The sequence below is a fragment of the Motacilla alba genome, chromosome 1, assembly GCF_015832195.1.
Source record: "Motacilla alba alba isolate MOTALB_02 chromosome 1, Motacilla_alba_V1.0_pri, whole genome shotgun sequence".
Classification (NCBI taxonomy): domain Eukaryota; kingdom Metazoa; phylum Chordata; class Aves; order Passeriformes; family Motacillidae; genus Motacilla; species Motacilla alba.
Genome location: NC_052016.1, coordinates 10,519,612 through 10,534,906, shown reverse-complemented (window position 1 = coordinate 10,534,906; position 15,295 = coordinate 10,519,612). Strand labels below are relative to the sequence as shown.

Below are 15,295 nucleotides of genomic sequence, written 5' to 3'. Positions count from 1 at the left end.
AAAATTTGCCCATGAATTTTAAGTTCAACATTCGGATAAAAATTCAGTCTGGAAGCATCTGGAAAGCTTTAACGTAATAATGCTTATTGTCTGCTGTGCCAAACTTCCCCTCATGTGCACAATGATTTAACATTCTTGATTAGTATCAATCCTGCAAACTACAAATTAGACAGTGCATCTGAGAAATATAAATTACCTTTGCTTCATTTTGCTTATGTTTCAATAAACCTTTATTTGTATTTGCAGCCTTCAAAGAGTAATACCTATCCAATTCTTCTGGAATTCAGTGGGAAAAAAAACCAACCATCAACATGCCATTTTAAAAATTAGATTGAGATGTGTGCTGTGTTTTCAGTAAGAAAATGGGGTGGGAGAGGTTGCCTCAGAATAGTCACATTCCCATTAATCCTTAGAGAGGAAAACTGCACTGGCACCAGAGAGATTGGAGAGACTTTTCAATATTCACGACTGATATCTCCCCACAGCCCCTTTCCTGTTCTAAACCAAGACCAGCCCTTTCAGCAGGATTATTTATAATTATTTATATTTATATATTATTTTACTTTGTAAAGCTTTCTCCTTTGGAGGTGATGGGGATGGAAAAGGGATAATCTCAGAAGTAGGCTTCATTTTTTTCTCTTTCTCATAACTCAAAATTCCCTTTAGAGTTTTTATTCAAACTTTTAATTGACTTGAGCATTGAGCAGGAACTGGCATTCCCAAAGGAGAAGAAACAGTAAAATTATTATCCTATATAAACCAAAAGGTGAACAGTACTCTTGTAACAATAAATTGCTGTCATAATTCAAGGAGTTACTACAAGGACTTTCTTTGTATTTTCTCTCTCCTGTCCATCTGAGGGGGTGTAGTTTATATTTGGTGTTAATATATTGAACAATTAATTTATTTAATGGCTTATGTATACATTGCCATTTTGATAAATATTTTTGCTGGCAAAATGTACCTGAGATCCCTTACCCTAACACTCACGCTTACCTTTCTCAGGTAAAGACCTTGTCAAAATTATCCACAGTAGAAAACAAAGCTAAGTTTGAAGTTACACACACACAAAAAAGTCACCATCCAAAATTTTCCAGAAGACAGTCAAAAATCTGCAGTCAAAAAAACCTAGGCATTTACAAGGCTGTGAATATTAAATCTAAATTATCCAGTAATTTAAGGCAGCAGTATTGAACTTTCTGAAGCAAAAGGAAAAAGCAGTTACTCTGTCCTTCTGCCTTAACTTGACAACCAACCAGAAGCAGAGGTATCTCAAAACAGCTGTACCCTGAATTGTCTGTGGCCCCAAATTTGGATTTTGAGCCTTAGGAATTAACTGCTGCCCCCATTTTGAAGCTTGATCTGTTCAAATCCAAATATCCACACACATGGAACATCAAGACCTGGCATCTTCACACAGGTGCCATGCAACCATCATGTACCAAACATAACACAGTAGCTCTGAACATCACAGCAGCATTTCCAAAGTGATTCTCCAAAAGACAAGATCAGTTTCTATCAACAACAAAGACAATGTTTTATTGAACAAATCTATGTACAGTACAAAAGATCTTTAAAATGAAACACTACTGTAGATTTATTGCAGTTTGATGGCTCAGTTTTAATTTGTACTCTTATATAAAATGCAAAGTAAAATAATTTAACATTCAACAAGGAAGCACAAATTTCCTTTCTTGCTGAACCTGTAACAGCTTTTACAAATTAAGAGTCCCAAAATGCATATGCTGCATTTAATCAGAAAGGTGTTATACAGTACCAAATAAATTAAGAAAATAGTAACACTACCACCCCCTTTGGGTCTTTTGTCCATAGCACTGGTGTTAAACAATGAAAGAAATGAGTACAGCTGAACCTTCCATGTGATATTAAAATCACAAAGTTTAATGTTATAAATTATCCAAACTATACAATTCATATAATTTTTATGAATATGGCTAAATAACCAAAGTACCAGTGACCTTGTCCCACAGATATGACCACTTGCAACCTACTTTCAGTATTCCTTTTTTTTTTTTTTTTTTTTTTGTGAAAGATGCCTACACCAAACGGCAGCTTTTTGAAATTAGAAATTCCATGACCTTTACAGTTAAACATGATGGGGTTAGAGGAGACACTCTTAAAAGCAAAGTCCAAATCCAGCTGGAGGAATGTTATTAATTGCACCAACTTTGATCCAGCTCCTAAGCTCATGGACAGCTTCAGGCAGCTTTAGGGTAGCTAAAGGCTTACATTACACATGTACTTCAGGATTTATTGAATCAAAGTGATACATCCTCAAGGATTTCCAATTATATCACAATGCGTAATGCCTGGGAAAAATAAAATCAACCAAAAAGCCTCCAACTTTCAAGACTTGTAACCTGTTTTCAGCCTTAGAAGTTGCAGTCGTGGTATGGGAAAATAGTCAAAATAAAAGAATCCTTAAAAAGCATGGAGAATTATTCCACACAGGATCCAAGTATCTTTTTGCCTCTGATTAAAGTTGCTTAATACTCCAACTATCTGAGAATACCAACAGGTATCAGACAGTAGCTTAAAGAAAACGCGATGTCTTTTGAAATGAAAATAATTATTTTAAAACATTACCAGCCACTTGCTACTTCAAGTCAATTTAACAGATTCCTGATAACTGTTAGGTGATGCACATCTTTACCTATGCAAGAATTTGTATTTCCTATTCTCCTCAGTGTACACACTGAATGCATGAGAGAAACAAATGGTGGTGTCCCAGAAAAGCATCTTGGAACAAAAATGACTTAAATGCAGGTACAAAAAATTATGGTCACAGTTTATGCATGTACACAGATGCATTTATCTACACACTTAAACCAAAGATAATACAAGTCTCAATCATGTTTTTAAAGCATCTTCAAATATATGGAGCTCCAGGGAAAAGGCAAAAAAGCACCAAAGATTAAAAGGTACATTAAAAAGATTTTACACAATCAACTTTGTTGTATCTTTGTTGAATCACTTTTTAGATTTTCAGAACTGTAATACTTAAAAGTGAACCTTTTTTTTTCTCCCAAATATATTTAAGCAATGTCAAGCAAAGAAGGGGGAGCCTGGGAACATTCAACACAGTACCTGGGTCCTTAAAAATTAGTTGGTATCTTAAAGTAAAAAATGTGAAAGTGCATTTGTCTGATAAGGACCCCATTAACTTAATGTTTAAAAATTTTAATGTATTTGTACATGTAAATATATATATAGTGTGTATATATGTATATATAATGAATGATGCATTTAAATCAGGTTTTTTGCAACTGCAAAAAAAATTCTTTGGTGCCTCAAACATCATACAAATCTCTGGAAGTGGGCCATAACTGGGATTCATGTAATGCACATATACCTGTGATCATAATTTTATAACCTTTTATGTTAATCCAACTCAAAGTTAAGGCAAAACTCTTCTAGAACTCAAGAGCATGATTTTGAATTTGCATTCTTTTTACCTTGCAGGAAGGGGAAAGAAAGCAGAATTAATGCAAATATCTGTTTAGTTCCACAGAGGATTATCAGCAGAGGCATTACTGAACTACTGAGTTTATGTTCCAGAATTACTCCACAGCCAGTCTTACAGAGAAACCCTTAGGTATGCAAGAGCGAGCCAGTGCTACAATGAACAGGGGGTTTTATGCACCCCCTGATTTTTTACTCATTAATTTTCACCCACCTGTTGATTTAAGCCCTGCACACACTGTGATGAACTCTTCAGTGACAGCTGAGCAGGAACAGTTGCTCTGTGCTGTCCAACATTTCTGGAATGACTCTGAACATCAGTTTTTACCCCTGTGCCTCCCCTGCCTGCAATCACACTACAATTTTCATAGAACAGGATCCCAAATAAAAAAAAATATTATGTGGCAAGACAATGCGAAATAAATTAGAGGATAAATTTGCACAGTAATTGGACAATGTGCGTGTTTGCCACACCTCTGCCTTAGGGTAGGAAGACCAAAAATTACAATGGCATCTTTTTGGTTTCAAAAATCTTCTGTATTTCAGTTTTCCATATAGAATTGAAGGACTCCTATTTCCTGTCTTCACATTGTGATTGTTTCTATGAACAGTGAATTGTGAATAAAGTGCTTAATATCTAAGTAATTCCTTCACCAGCCTCTGGGAAAGGCTCTCCTTTCAAGGGATGCTACTAAATAGGATTGCAACGTGTCTTGACGATTGAGAGGACCCCTGTTTTCTCCCTTCTAGACAATGAATAACTAGTGACAGTACTGAGTTGTGGCCCACCACCATTAAGCAACATAACAGATGTGAAACAGGTTCTTCCTAACCTTTTTGTTCACCCCAACCTGATGTGCTCTGCTTCTGTTTGCCTTTTCAAGTTCTTGTCTGTCTTCCCAACAGCTGAAGGACCTCTGTGTTTGCAGAATATTAGTTGAACTCTTCAAGCTTAACCCTCCCAACATTCCACCAACATTCCAGATTTGCTTCCATCAGCTGCTGTTAATATCCACACAATCTATCACTTGTGTTGGTCTTCCCACACCTACAGCAGATGTTTTACAGGAGTCACTTTTACCTCAGCCTTCTCTTGCATGCATCTGATTTCCACTGTGTGCAAGTTTCACAAAATAGCACATCAACTCACTTTTTCCTGCTTCTTCTGTAATTTCTGTATTTCAAGATTTTTGCTATTCAGCATCCCCTCTATCTCAAGATTTCCTCCCACATTCCTCTTTGGATTCTGAGTAGCAGTTTATGAAACAAGCTCCATTCTTTTGAGCTGACTCACATACTCAGACTTAAAAAAAAAAAAAAAAAAGAATGCATGGTTTCTTATATATTTATCCACAAGGTAAGAATGTAACACCTCCTTGAATGATTCCTTCTCAGCTGTGTGGACAGATACCCATTAACCACACAAACTAAAGCAGCTTTCAGAACTGGCTGGTTGGATGAACAATGAACACCTCTGCTTCCTCTGCCTGCTCACCTCTATGCCTCATTGTCCTTCAACCTTCATGCTATAAAAGCTGTGCCATTAAGCTTCAATGATACATTTGGAATGAACATGGCTTTTTTGGATAACTGGTACTTTGGGGGTTTTGTAGCAACTTTTCTGGACTCAAGACCTGCAGAGCTCCTATGACTCCTTTGTGAGTTTTGTCTAGAAAATGTGCTTTGTCTTTATCAAGGTCATGTTTTTCTATAGGAATTTGAGACTGCTTCATGATTAAGGCCAACTGGGAAACAAACTGATGCTGCTTCATGTAGTGTTTCCTTACACCACTCCTCATCTGATACTTTTCTCCATAACATTGAATCAGGCACCTGTAAAAGACAAAAGATCAGAATGTAAAACATTCCTTAATCTAGAACACTGCTTATGTTCTTCCCCATATTTAGTTTCAAACATGCAAGGAAAGACTGATTGATTGAATTACTCCATTCTGTTTTATCAGAAATCTTTTCCATTAGTTTGCCTACAAATTCTCACCACTCATTCTTAACAGCATGTCCAATTTCAACTTCCAATTTAGCAGAGTACTGTGATTTAGTTAGTGAATGTCTTATCTATTCCTGTTTGCAAAGACATTTTTCTGATTGCTATTGACTGCCAAAGAAACCAGCATGGGAGGACTGCAGGACTTACTTTCATCATCTGAATCGAATCCAAAGAGCGTCTGACACTTCTTTTGTGCAAGGTGAGCCTCAAGTGCTTCTGAATTACAGTAGATGGTCAAGCAGTTGCCACATCTAAATCTTTCTGTTGATTTGCTACAAATTTTGTCTTGTTCAGAGTAAGCATCTACCTCATCAGCCAAAATTTTTCTCCGTTTTGGCATGCTAATGTAACGTTCATCAAGGTAACTGGGAGGCAAAGGTCTGACGTAGGGTTTTGTTAAGATGACACCATATGAAGTAGTCTCTGTTGTCTGATTTGGTTTAGAAGGTACTTGTGAGGCTGCAGGAGCATTATTTTGTGGTGCATCGTGACAATTCTGTAAAACTGGTAACACTGACCCATTTTCTGTCCTTGTTTCATCTGCTACTCTGTCCAAAGCTACCTGGGCTGCCTTGGTTGATGTCTGATCTGGGTCACTGTGCCCATTGACCAGTTGGTCACTAACAACATTACAGTTTTCAGGATTTGGCTGTAACACAGGTGTCTTTTGGTCTATCAAACTTAAAACTGGAGCACTACACTCAAATGAGCTTTCATTTCCATTGTGAATTACATTATTTGCTTTCTTCTCCACACTTTGAATATATGTCTTTGGTTCTGCAGAATCCTTCCTTGACTTCCAGGTTGGAATTGGTAAATCTACAGTTTCTTTCTCATTAACGGATTCATCATCATCTTGGTAACTACAAAGTTCTGAAGGATCATCTGAAGAATCTTTTTCACTTGCATCTTCTGAACATTCTGCGGTTTTATTTAAATAATGCTGAGCCTCATGTTCATACAGCAAAGGGAGCTCCTCAAATAGCTCACAGCAGTTTGAGAAATTGCACTGAGCTTTAAACACACTGTGACTTTTTGTATGTTCTGCAAGCTCAGTCGACAGCTTAAATCTCTGATTACAATTAAAGTGTAAACAAAAGTAAACATTTGGATACACATGTCTCTTCAGGTGGTCTATAAAGTGTTGGGAATCAGCAAATTTCCTCTGGCAGAAGCGGCATTTTCCTTTATTCCATTTCATTATATGCTGCTGCACCTTCAGATCAGTTGGGTGAGTTTTTCTGGCGTGTTTGTTGAGGAATCTTATTTTTTTAAACACTCTAGCACAACCATTAGCAGGGCACTTAAAGGTTCCTTCCTCATCCAAAGCATCAATATCTTTTTGAGGGCAAAACACTCCATTCACTTTATGCAGTATGGGTGACTCTTTACTGGAGCTCTCATCATCCTCAGGCAAACTCTCTGTACTTAAAGCATCAGGAACATTATTAAAACAGCTGTCACTACTGTTTTCAGTAGCATCATCCTGGTCACTTAGATGGTTTTCCACTGCCTCAAAAACCTGTTCTGCATTCTCAGCCTCCTCTTGGACCTGATCAGAACTCAGAGCTACTGTAGCCTCTGGTTCAGTATCTTTGGAACCCTCAGAATTCCCATTTTCAAGAGACACAGACACACCAGAACATTGCACTTCATGAAGAACAGGAGCCTCCTGACCAGCCTCAAGAGCTGCAGCAAGATGTTGCCTTTCTATCTTCCTGACGTGATTCCTTAAGTGCTTCAGCATGAGTCCTTTCTGCCTGAACTTCCTGGTGCAAAGCACACAGGAGAAGCTGCCCTTTTTTTGGTGAGCTTGTGCGTGTTTCACTATGTGATCCCCAAGGAACTCCTTGTTGCAGATCACACAGCGGTGCCTTGGTTCAGCCTGATCCAATGTTCTGGACGCCTCAAGAGCTTGGTGGTTCTTTCTGGCATTCCCTTTGGAGCGGGCTCCGGAGCAGTTTCCAGGGTCAAGCTCCCCATTACTGACATCTGTTAAACAGCCACGTTCCTCACCCAGAGCCCTGTACTCCACTGTTTTCTCTGTGTTTGCGGGAGAGTTTTCCAGTGTACTTTCACTCAAGCCATCCAAGGCTTTATCCTCCAACAAGGCTAAACAATTCTGCTTGATCATCAAGAAATTCCAGAACTCGGGATCAAAAAACAATCCTTTCTTCAAGATGGGCAGCAGCTCGAACCGCACGCGGTTCTGAACAGAACTAGTGCACTCATTGTATTCTTCATCTGCACATTTGTACAAGTGCTCAACAGTGTAGTAAGATTCCAAGGTGCGCTCCAGGAAAAAGATGGAGAGAGCACAAATTCTGAGGATCTCCAAGTCATTTGGCAGAAAATGAGCGATTGCTTTATAAATAAGACTTTTCATGTTGGGATCTTCACGGAGGTCCAGCTGCAGGGCACATCCACATATCTCAACACAGATCTGAAGGCCATCTTCACCAACCTGCAGGAAGGAAATCACAGTGTATGTAAACAATTGCCAAACATCCCATATATTTATATTTGTCTATTGCAAAGCAGGAAAGCATCCTGCTACTGAACTTCATCCAAGGGCATGAACGTTTTTGAATATTGCCCAAACAAGGCTCTAAGTACATATACAGAAATGGTTTGCACTGAAAGCTGTACAGCTACAAAGCTTCCGCTCTGCCCCATGCAACTCTGTAGTTAAAGACAATTATTTGGGGATATAAACCAGAACTGCAAGAGATCATATCAAATCTATCAGTATCTTCTGCCTGCCTTTTTATTACCTAGGCTGCTTCACACTATAATTAGACAGTTCCTCTATATTTTGGCTGTTGTAACTTTTTTAACTTGAATTACATGAAGACCATGGTAATATTGCTCAGTTTTGAACCAGGAGAACCATAACAACCCATGGCCAAGAAGTCTAAAAGGTTTCATTTTCTAAAACTGATGACCCATCTTTCTAATGAGCAGAATTCCTACTCCACACTTGAAGCTGGAGACCCTGTCACAAACATGGAACTCAGAGGAATGATCAGAAACACTCTGCCCAACAGACAGGAGATTAAAGTCAAAAGAGGTACAGGAAATTTAGAAATAATTAATACCTCCTGTATTTGGGTTTTAACAAATACAGACAATGCTCCATAAGCAGGGAATTATTAAAAAAATAAGACTAGTCAGAAGCAAATAGCATTATCAATATCACCACAAGCATTTTAGAATACATACCCTTGAACAGCAATAAATTATTGCATTTAGATCTGACAAAATAATATAGAATTCATTCAGGGCATAAAATATGACGGAGCTCTGTTAAGTCAGGTCAAAGATAAATAACAATATTTGTTGGGAAACAACTCTCAGGCCTGTATGCAAAGCATTGCACGTGACGTCTTTTGCAGATGGGGCAGAACAAGACTGAGATCTGAACCCGAAATACAGCACAATTTTCTGAAGCAAAATAAATGTCTTCTCCTGCATTATTCTGCCTTTTCCTTTATGTTATATTAAGCCATTTTTTCCAGTTTTGATTAGAATGGGTAAAAGGATTCAGAATTTAACAATGATGAAGGGTACGTACAATTGCACAGATCCTATTTCTTTAAGAGGTCAGCCTGAAAAAAAAAAACCCAACCCCAATCATTCACATATATTCCATGGACTTATTCCTCAAACTTGCTGCAGAAACAGAAAAACTCAGAATTCAGTAAAAATAATTTTTTTACCTTTTCACCAAAAGTGGTCATTACACGACATAAACATCACTTCTCTTTAACTGATTACTAAAAGAATGGTAGATGAGGTAAAAACAAATACAACTTACTTCATCCTTAATGACTTTCATGAAAGGGAAAATTACTCTGACATTTGTAGCAATTCTTAGAAGCTGGTAGCACTGGTCCACAAATACTTGCTTGGATGGGTTGGATTTGAGCTGCAGTTTACTCCAAATGAAGATCAGGTCCCTATTAGGTAGAGAATAAAATATTCCAATTACATTGAGTTTTAGAACTCTCTCACTAAGCACAAAGCATTACTAAATACAATTACTTGCATATTCTGTGATTAAAATAATATTTGAGGGTGTAACACTGACTTAATTAACACCACAACGTACACAACGGAAAATGCTGTTAAAGCATTCAGGGTATCTGCTATCACTAACCATTTAAATATTCAACAAAACATTCATGTATTCAGCTCAGTTTCACAGAAGTGCACAATAAATCAGATGGAACAGCACCTAGCCCTCAACACCACAGGCAATAAACATCTGTGTGTTCTTGGGATTAAGTCACTTCCAGTACAAGGATGAAGAGTCCTTCAGGAAAAGAAGCTTTTGAATATGAAAAGTGGAAGCAGCATAGGAAGCTCCTGATGTGGCAGGAAATAGTGATGTTCTCCAGTTATTACAGCACAGTTTTCTGCCTAGAGCAGTTACACCAAAGTTTCAGGCTCTACAGCTATCGTACATCTCCATGATCTGCAGTTAAATAACATTCCTGCCTGAGAAAAGGAAATGTAAGAACAGATTAGTGCTAAACTCTGCACAAGTGATGTGTTAGCCTATAAAATAGAGCTAATTGAAGTTTACAGCATCAAACTTCTGCGCACTTTAATTCAGAGACTTAGGAAGGCAACTGGGCTAACTTTTAGTCACAAGAAGATTTGCCAGCACTAAGATCTCACACAGGGGTAGCTCTAGTTAGGACTCAGGAGAAATCCCACCACAGTGTTATGATGGAAGCAGGACCCACTGACTTTCATTTTCTGAAGGAAGACTCTTTTCTACTCCAACAGTCTCCTCCCTCAGAAAACAAACCTGGCTACTGACAAAATATTTGGCTGATTTCTAGAGTCAGACACACCTTTTGAGGTTAAGCTTCTCTTAGTGAGCTCAGAGCCTGAAGGAAGGGAAGTGACAGAACTGCCTATGACAAACCCAACTCCACTTTTAAGTTCAGGGCAGCTCTAGAATTCTTCTTGACACTGAGACCTTGATTGGTTTCTTTCATTCAGAACCCAAGAGAACTATAGTTGAAAGAAAGATCAAGTTCATGGGGGAAAACTGAAAAGGGAGACCTATAAGCAGCTCTACACACAAGAAAATTAAACTTTCTGGTTTTCTAAAGATACAAACTGTTCACCTCTGCCTTTACCAGGCCAGAAACCTGAATTCTATATATTTGCAAACTTCATATGCAAGTTTGAAATTAGTGTCTTCATGCACTAAACTATTCTTGACAACTCAGTAGAACTCTCAACCTGAAGTACAGAAGGAAGAACTGAGTAGTTTTGCTGTTACATGTTACAATTCAATAATCCATCTCATTCTCTGCTTTGCCTCACACCATTTCAGAGCAGCCATTTCAATACTAATCCCAGAGAACGTGAGAAAAATCAAATTCTTCTTGAGAGATTAGTGGTTACAGGGGCTTGCTGTGTATTCAGACAAGTGCTAGGCTGCCACAAGGAAAGAGCTGAAAAAGGAGAGCAGAAAACTGCAAGTGGAAGGAAGAGCTGCATGGCTGAAGAACAAGGTGCTACCCACCATTTACCTAGACCCTGACATGAAACAGTATTTTAGTCTTTTGGTTTTATTTTTCTATGTCAATACAATGACTTCTCCTTTTCAAGTCCATTTCTGACTTTGTTGGGACAATTTAAGTTGTTATTGGAAGATCACACAAGTCAGCACCTCTTTACCAGAAGCAACCATGCATTCCAGGCTCTTAACTACCTACAAAATACCAAAACCAAAACCACTGTGTGCCTCCACCTGAAACATGAAATTTAACCCTCCCTAACTTAGCTGGATCTAAACCCTTTGCTACTCGTAATAAGTAGTGAACACACTTTGCCAAAAGACTGACCAAACCTGTGGTAAAAATTCTTTGACTTACTGCAGTAAGTCCAAAGAATTTACTTATAGTAAATTCTTTGAATTTACTGCATAGGAATCACCTGGAAACAGCCAAAATAGCATTTAAAAACCATCTGTCAGAGAAGGAAGGCCATCTATGCCTGCTCCATCAAAATATTGTGTATTTTCCTGAAGAGACAACACTTCGATAGAAAGTATTATAAATTGATTTCTTAATGTTATTTCACACCAAAAAAAATTAGTATGACCAAGCACAGCTTGTTTGATGATTTAATTTCAGAAAAATAATTTGTTCATCTGAATCTAGAATTTATTCTTAAGATCAGTGAAAATTTCAGTTTTGTGACCAAGCTGTTTAAGTTCATCTTCCTCTAAGACGACAGCTGATGGTTTTAGCTAGATTTCATATAGGCTGTAGCAAATATCTGCTATTTACAGCTTTCTAATCTGTTGTATTGTCCTATCTCTGCTTGTAGTGTTAGCAGCTACATCTCTGTTAGATCTGCAAGGCCCTCATTTCCAGACAAGGTGAGATGATTTATACTGTGCTGGAGACACTAAAATCTTCCCTGGGGAAAAATAGACTCTGTAGGTTAATTTAACCTGGATCCTACATCTTCAAAAACTTGGGACTACAGTACAGTCATGCCTTCACAAGCTTTGCTGCAGCTAATAAGTATTACACAGAGTTCTTGCTGGGAACACAATTGTTAAGGCTCAGCATCTGTGAAGAATGAAACATCTGTTGGAGCCACACAGACAGAAGTGCTCTGAACTCCCTTCCAAAGATTCTCAAGGTCTATATCCTGAATAAATTAAAGTACTGAGATGGTAAGATTATTTCCCTGAAAACCAGGTATCAAACAGTATTCGAGCCCCTACTGGAATTTCATCTTTAACATCCAATTTGCTAGAACAAAAAGAGATACATCTTGCTTTGAATAGCAATTTAAAAAATGAATTATGCAAAACTCAGTGATCAGTTGGGAGAGAGCAAGCAAAAGGAGTTTTACCACAGCAAAAGGAGTTTTAATTACAGTATTGAAAATGCATTTCTTAAAGACTGACTCCTCCAGTCAGAAAGCATTAATCCATGGAAGTTACACCTGTAACTTCCTAGTAAGAAATAGGAAGATGCAGCTTTTGGGCAGGAATCAGCAAAGATGGATTCAATTCCCATTGAGCTCACACAAACTCTACCTTTTTGGTTGAACTTCATCTTTCCTATGGGGACAGTCCTGTTCATCTTTTTATGGACAGACTGGATGAAAAATGTCAGTAGCTATTATCAACACATTGTACTATAATGGATGTCATGATCATAATCCAAATGGTTTTGATTGAGCAATTACTCCTCCTACAGCCCAGTAGTTAAGGAAAAATATTAATATCAAACCAAAACATTATAATATCTAACTTTCATTAGTTTCTCAAGACAACAAAGCTTTTTGATTTCCTGGAATCTGTGAACACAGAAATCCAAGGTAGCTTCTGACCTCAACATTAAAATTAGTTAGACAGATTGATAATTTGATCTCTATCAAATCCTTGCCAGGATGTTTTGCTATAACTACATAAACAAACAAAGCATATTTTATTCAAGGAATGCAGATGTTCCTTTAGGTACCAAACTTATACAGGCTCAACAGAAGGATTATTTATAGTCCTTTCAGTCCTCAGAATGATGACATTTGTTCACAGCACTCTAGAAAACACTGCTTAGCCCTAAAAACAAGTCCAGGTATCAAGATAACTGAACGTGTGTGAAGACATCTTCAATGTTTTCTAGAGAACCCTATCAAGGTGATACCTCTGTTCATGACATCCAAGTTTCCATAATTAACAGCACATTTCCAGCACCACACATTCTCTTTTTAAGCACATTGGTGACACACTACAGTTACAGAACAAAATATCTACATGGTTAAGCCTACAGACTGCACTCTGCCAATAATAAAAGCTACATTTCTAGGTAAGGTAGGTAAAGGTTCACTTTTCTGTTACTTAGAAACAGTAAATAAAGAGTTATGAACTATTAGGCTACCCTGTATACGACTGTGTGTAAGAGGACAAACAGGCACAACAGAAGCACCAGCAACATTTAAAAATCATTTTTATCTGGTATTTTTAAGTTAGGTGAGTTTCATTTTGGCAATAAGCGTGTATTTTCTGCTCAGCTGCTTCCCCAGAAATAAAGTATTTACCATATACAATACATGTCCCCATTTTGGAGCTGTGGGACTAGGAAGGATTCACAAAGCTGTAAGGCTAAGGTAGTCTTCCCTTCTTTTTCAGTGTTGCAGATGATCTCAATTCCACTCTTGCAATCAGTCCTCAACAAGTGCTATACAATTAAAATAAAATTGATTTAGATCAATTTGCTGACATGAAATCAAAACCAATCAGACCTTGCTCTACTAAAAACTTCAGGAACTGCTATAAACACAAGATGTCTTTGGAATGGCTTTTGTGTACATCTATAAATAAAGATTTTGGAGGGATTTTGAGCTCTTTGATATTTCTTAGAGTAATGACCATCAGAATAATTGTCTGAGAAATTAAAATACAACACAAAAGCACTTGCTCTTGCCACTTTTGGGTGGCTTTTCTTAGAACAAGGTTAAGAAAAGCACTGTTATCTACTAAGTGCTATCAGTGATAAAATAGCTCAAATCAAATCAGCTCAGGTGTCATTTTACATATTGGGGCACCATTAAAAATTTTGACAAAACTATATAATGTATGATTAACATCAATTAGGCTCAAGTGCTTTTACTAAAATTGTCAATAGTAAAATAGTCAATACAATGAAGTTACAAAATATTTAGGGAGTATATTTACAAGAATACTTGACCAAAAAATTGCATTTAGACTAACAAGATTTGTAGGCACTTCACATTAAAACTTTTCCAAGCTTAAGCCAGCACTAAGTTGAACAACATCAGTGTGGCTGCCTGGTTTTATGACATTTGTTTCCACAAAATGAGAGTTCCACACACTCCTCTTGACAACTTGTACACAGCAAGTATAAAGCACCACTTCATTTTAAAAAAGAAATGTATACTGACAAACAATACCTCCTGGAATAGCTGATCTTCTAATGGTGACATATAAAGACAGGTGAAAAGAGCTTGATGGAAATACAGATCTTTACTGATATCTGGATGATTTATGCAAGATTTGATAAGAGCCATTGCCTCAGGGATGCGTTCACAGGCAATAAGGTATCTGGCACGGAGTTCAAAGAACAGTGGATTTTCAGAGCTTAAATATTTGTTAACTGCACAGAAAAGAAAGATTTAAAGGCAATTAGAATACGAAGTCCAAACAACAAATATATCTAAATGTAATGCTGTCTTTAATAACAGATATTATTAAAAAATAAAGGCTCTGTTAAAAAATCTATCAGATATTAAAGTAAATACCATAAGAAATCTGTTATTGTTATTTTATTAAACCAATAATCTAATTCAGTATTTTGTTTCTAACAAGTTAATAGAAGGTGCTGCAAAGGATTGGTGAAACTTACATAGAAGCAGATGTGAGTTATTTTAAAGAAAGAAAATTCCCTCCTTTCTCAGCAGTGGAATATGTATGACTGTCAGAAGCACAGGATTGACATCACTTCCAAAGCTATAATTATAATCTTTTTCTAAAACCTCAAGTTATCCATTAAAATCTAAGACCTCAAAGTGGTGAAAAAAGTTAACCACAATTCATGTGCTATTGCCTTAAGAAGCTTTGAATGCCATAATTTTGCTTGCTTGGAAAACATATCTTCCTCTGAAAGTGCTACTGGGCACAATTCCTATCTAAATACCTTTAAATTCTGGCTCTTACTTTCTGGAAATCTGTTTTTTAGCTCTAAAAGATAATATTAACACTAATATTTGAATGAAAATATTTCAAGTGAGATACTGAAAATA

General features: G+C 37.2%; 1 protein-coding gene across 1 annotated transcript in view; it reads right to left on the bottom strand.

Moving 5' to 3' along the window:
• Positions 1-1,508: 1,508 nt before the first annotated feature.
• ZNF654 (zinc finger protein 654) overlaps positions 1,509-15,295 on the bottom strand; it is a 30,264-nt gene continuing 16,477 nt past the window's right edge. The window contains exons 5-9 of the mRNA XM_038137350.1: positions 14,447-14,649; positions 13,574-13,713; positions 9,309-9,450; positions 5,639-7,955; positions 1,509-5,316 (exon numbers count right to left, since the gene is read on the bottom strand). Coding sequence (XP_037993278.1) covers positions 5,309-5,316; positions 5,639-7,955; positions 9,309-9,450; positions 13,574-13,713; positions 14,447-14,649 — 2,810 coding nt within the window. The 3' untranslated portion in view covers positions 1,509-5,308. The remainder of the gene's footprint in view (positions 5,317-5,638; positions 7,956-9,308; positions 9,451-13,573; positions 13,714-14,446; positions 14,650-15,295) is intronic.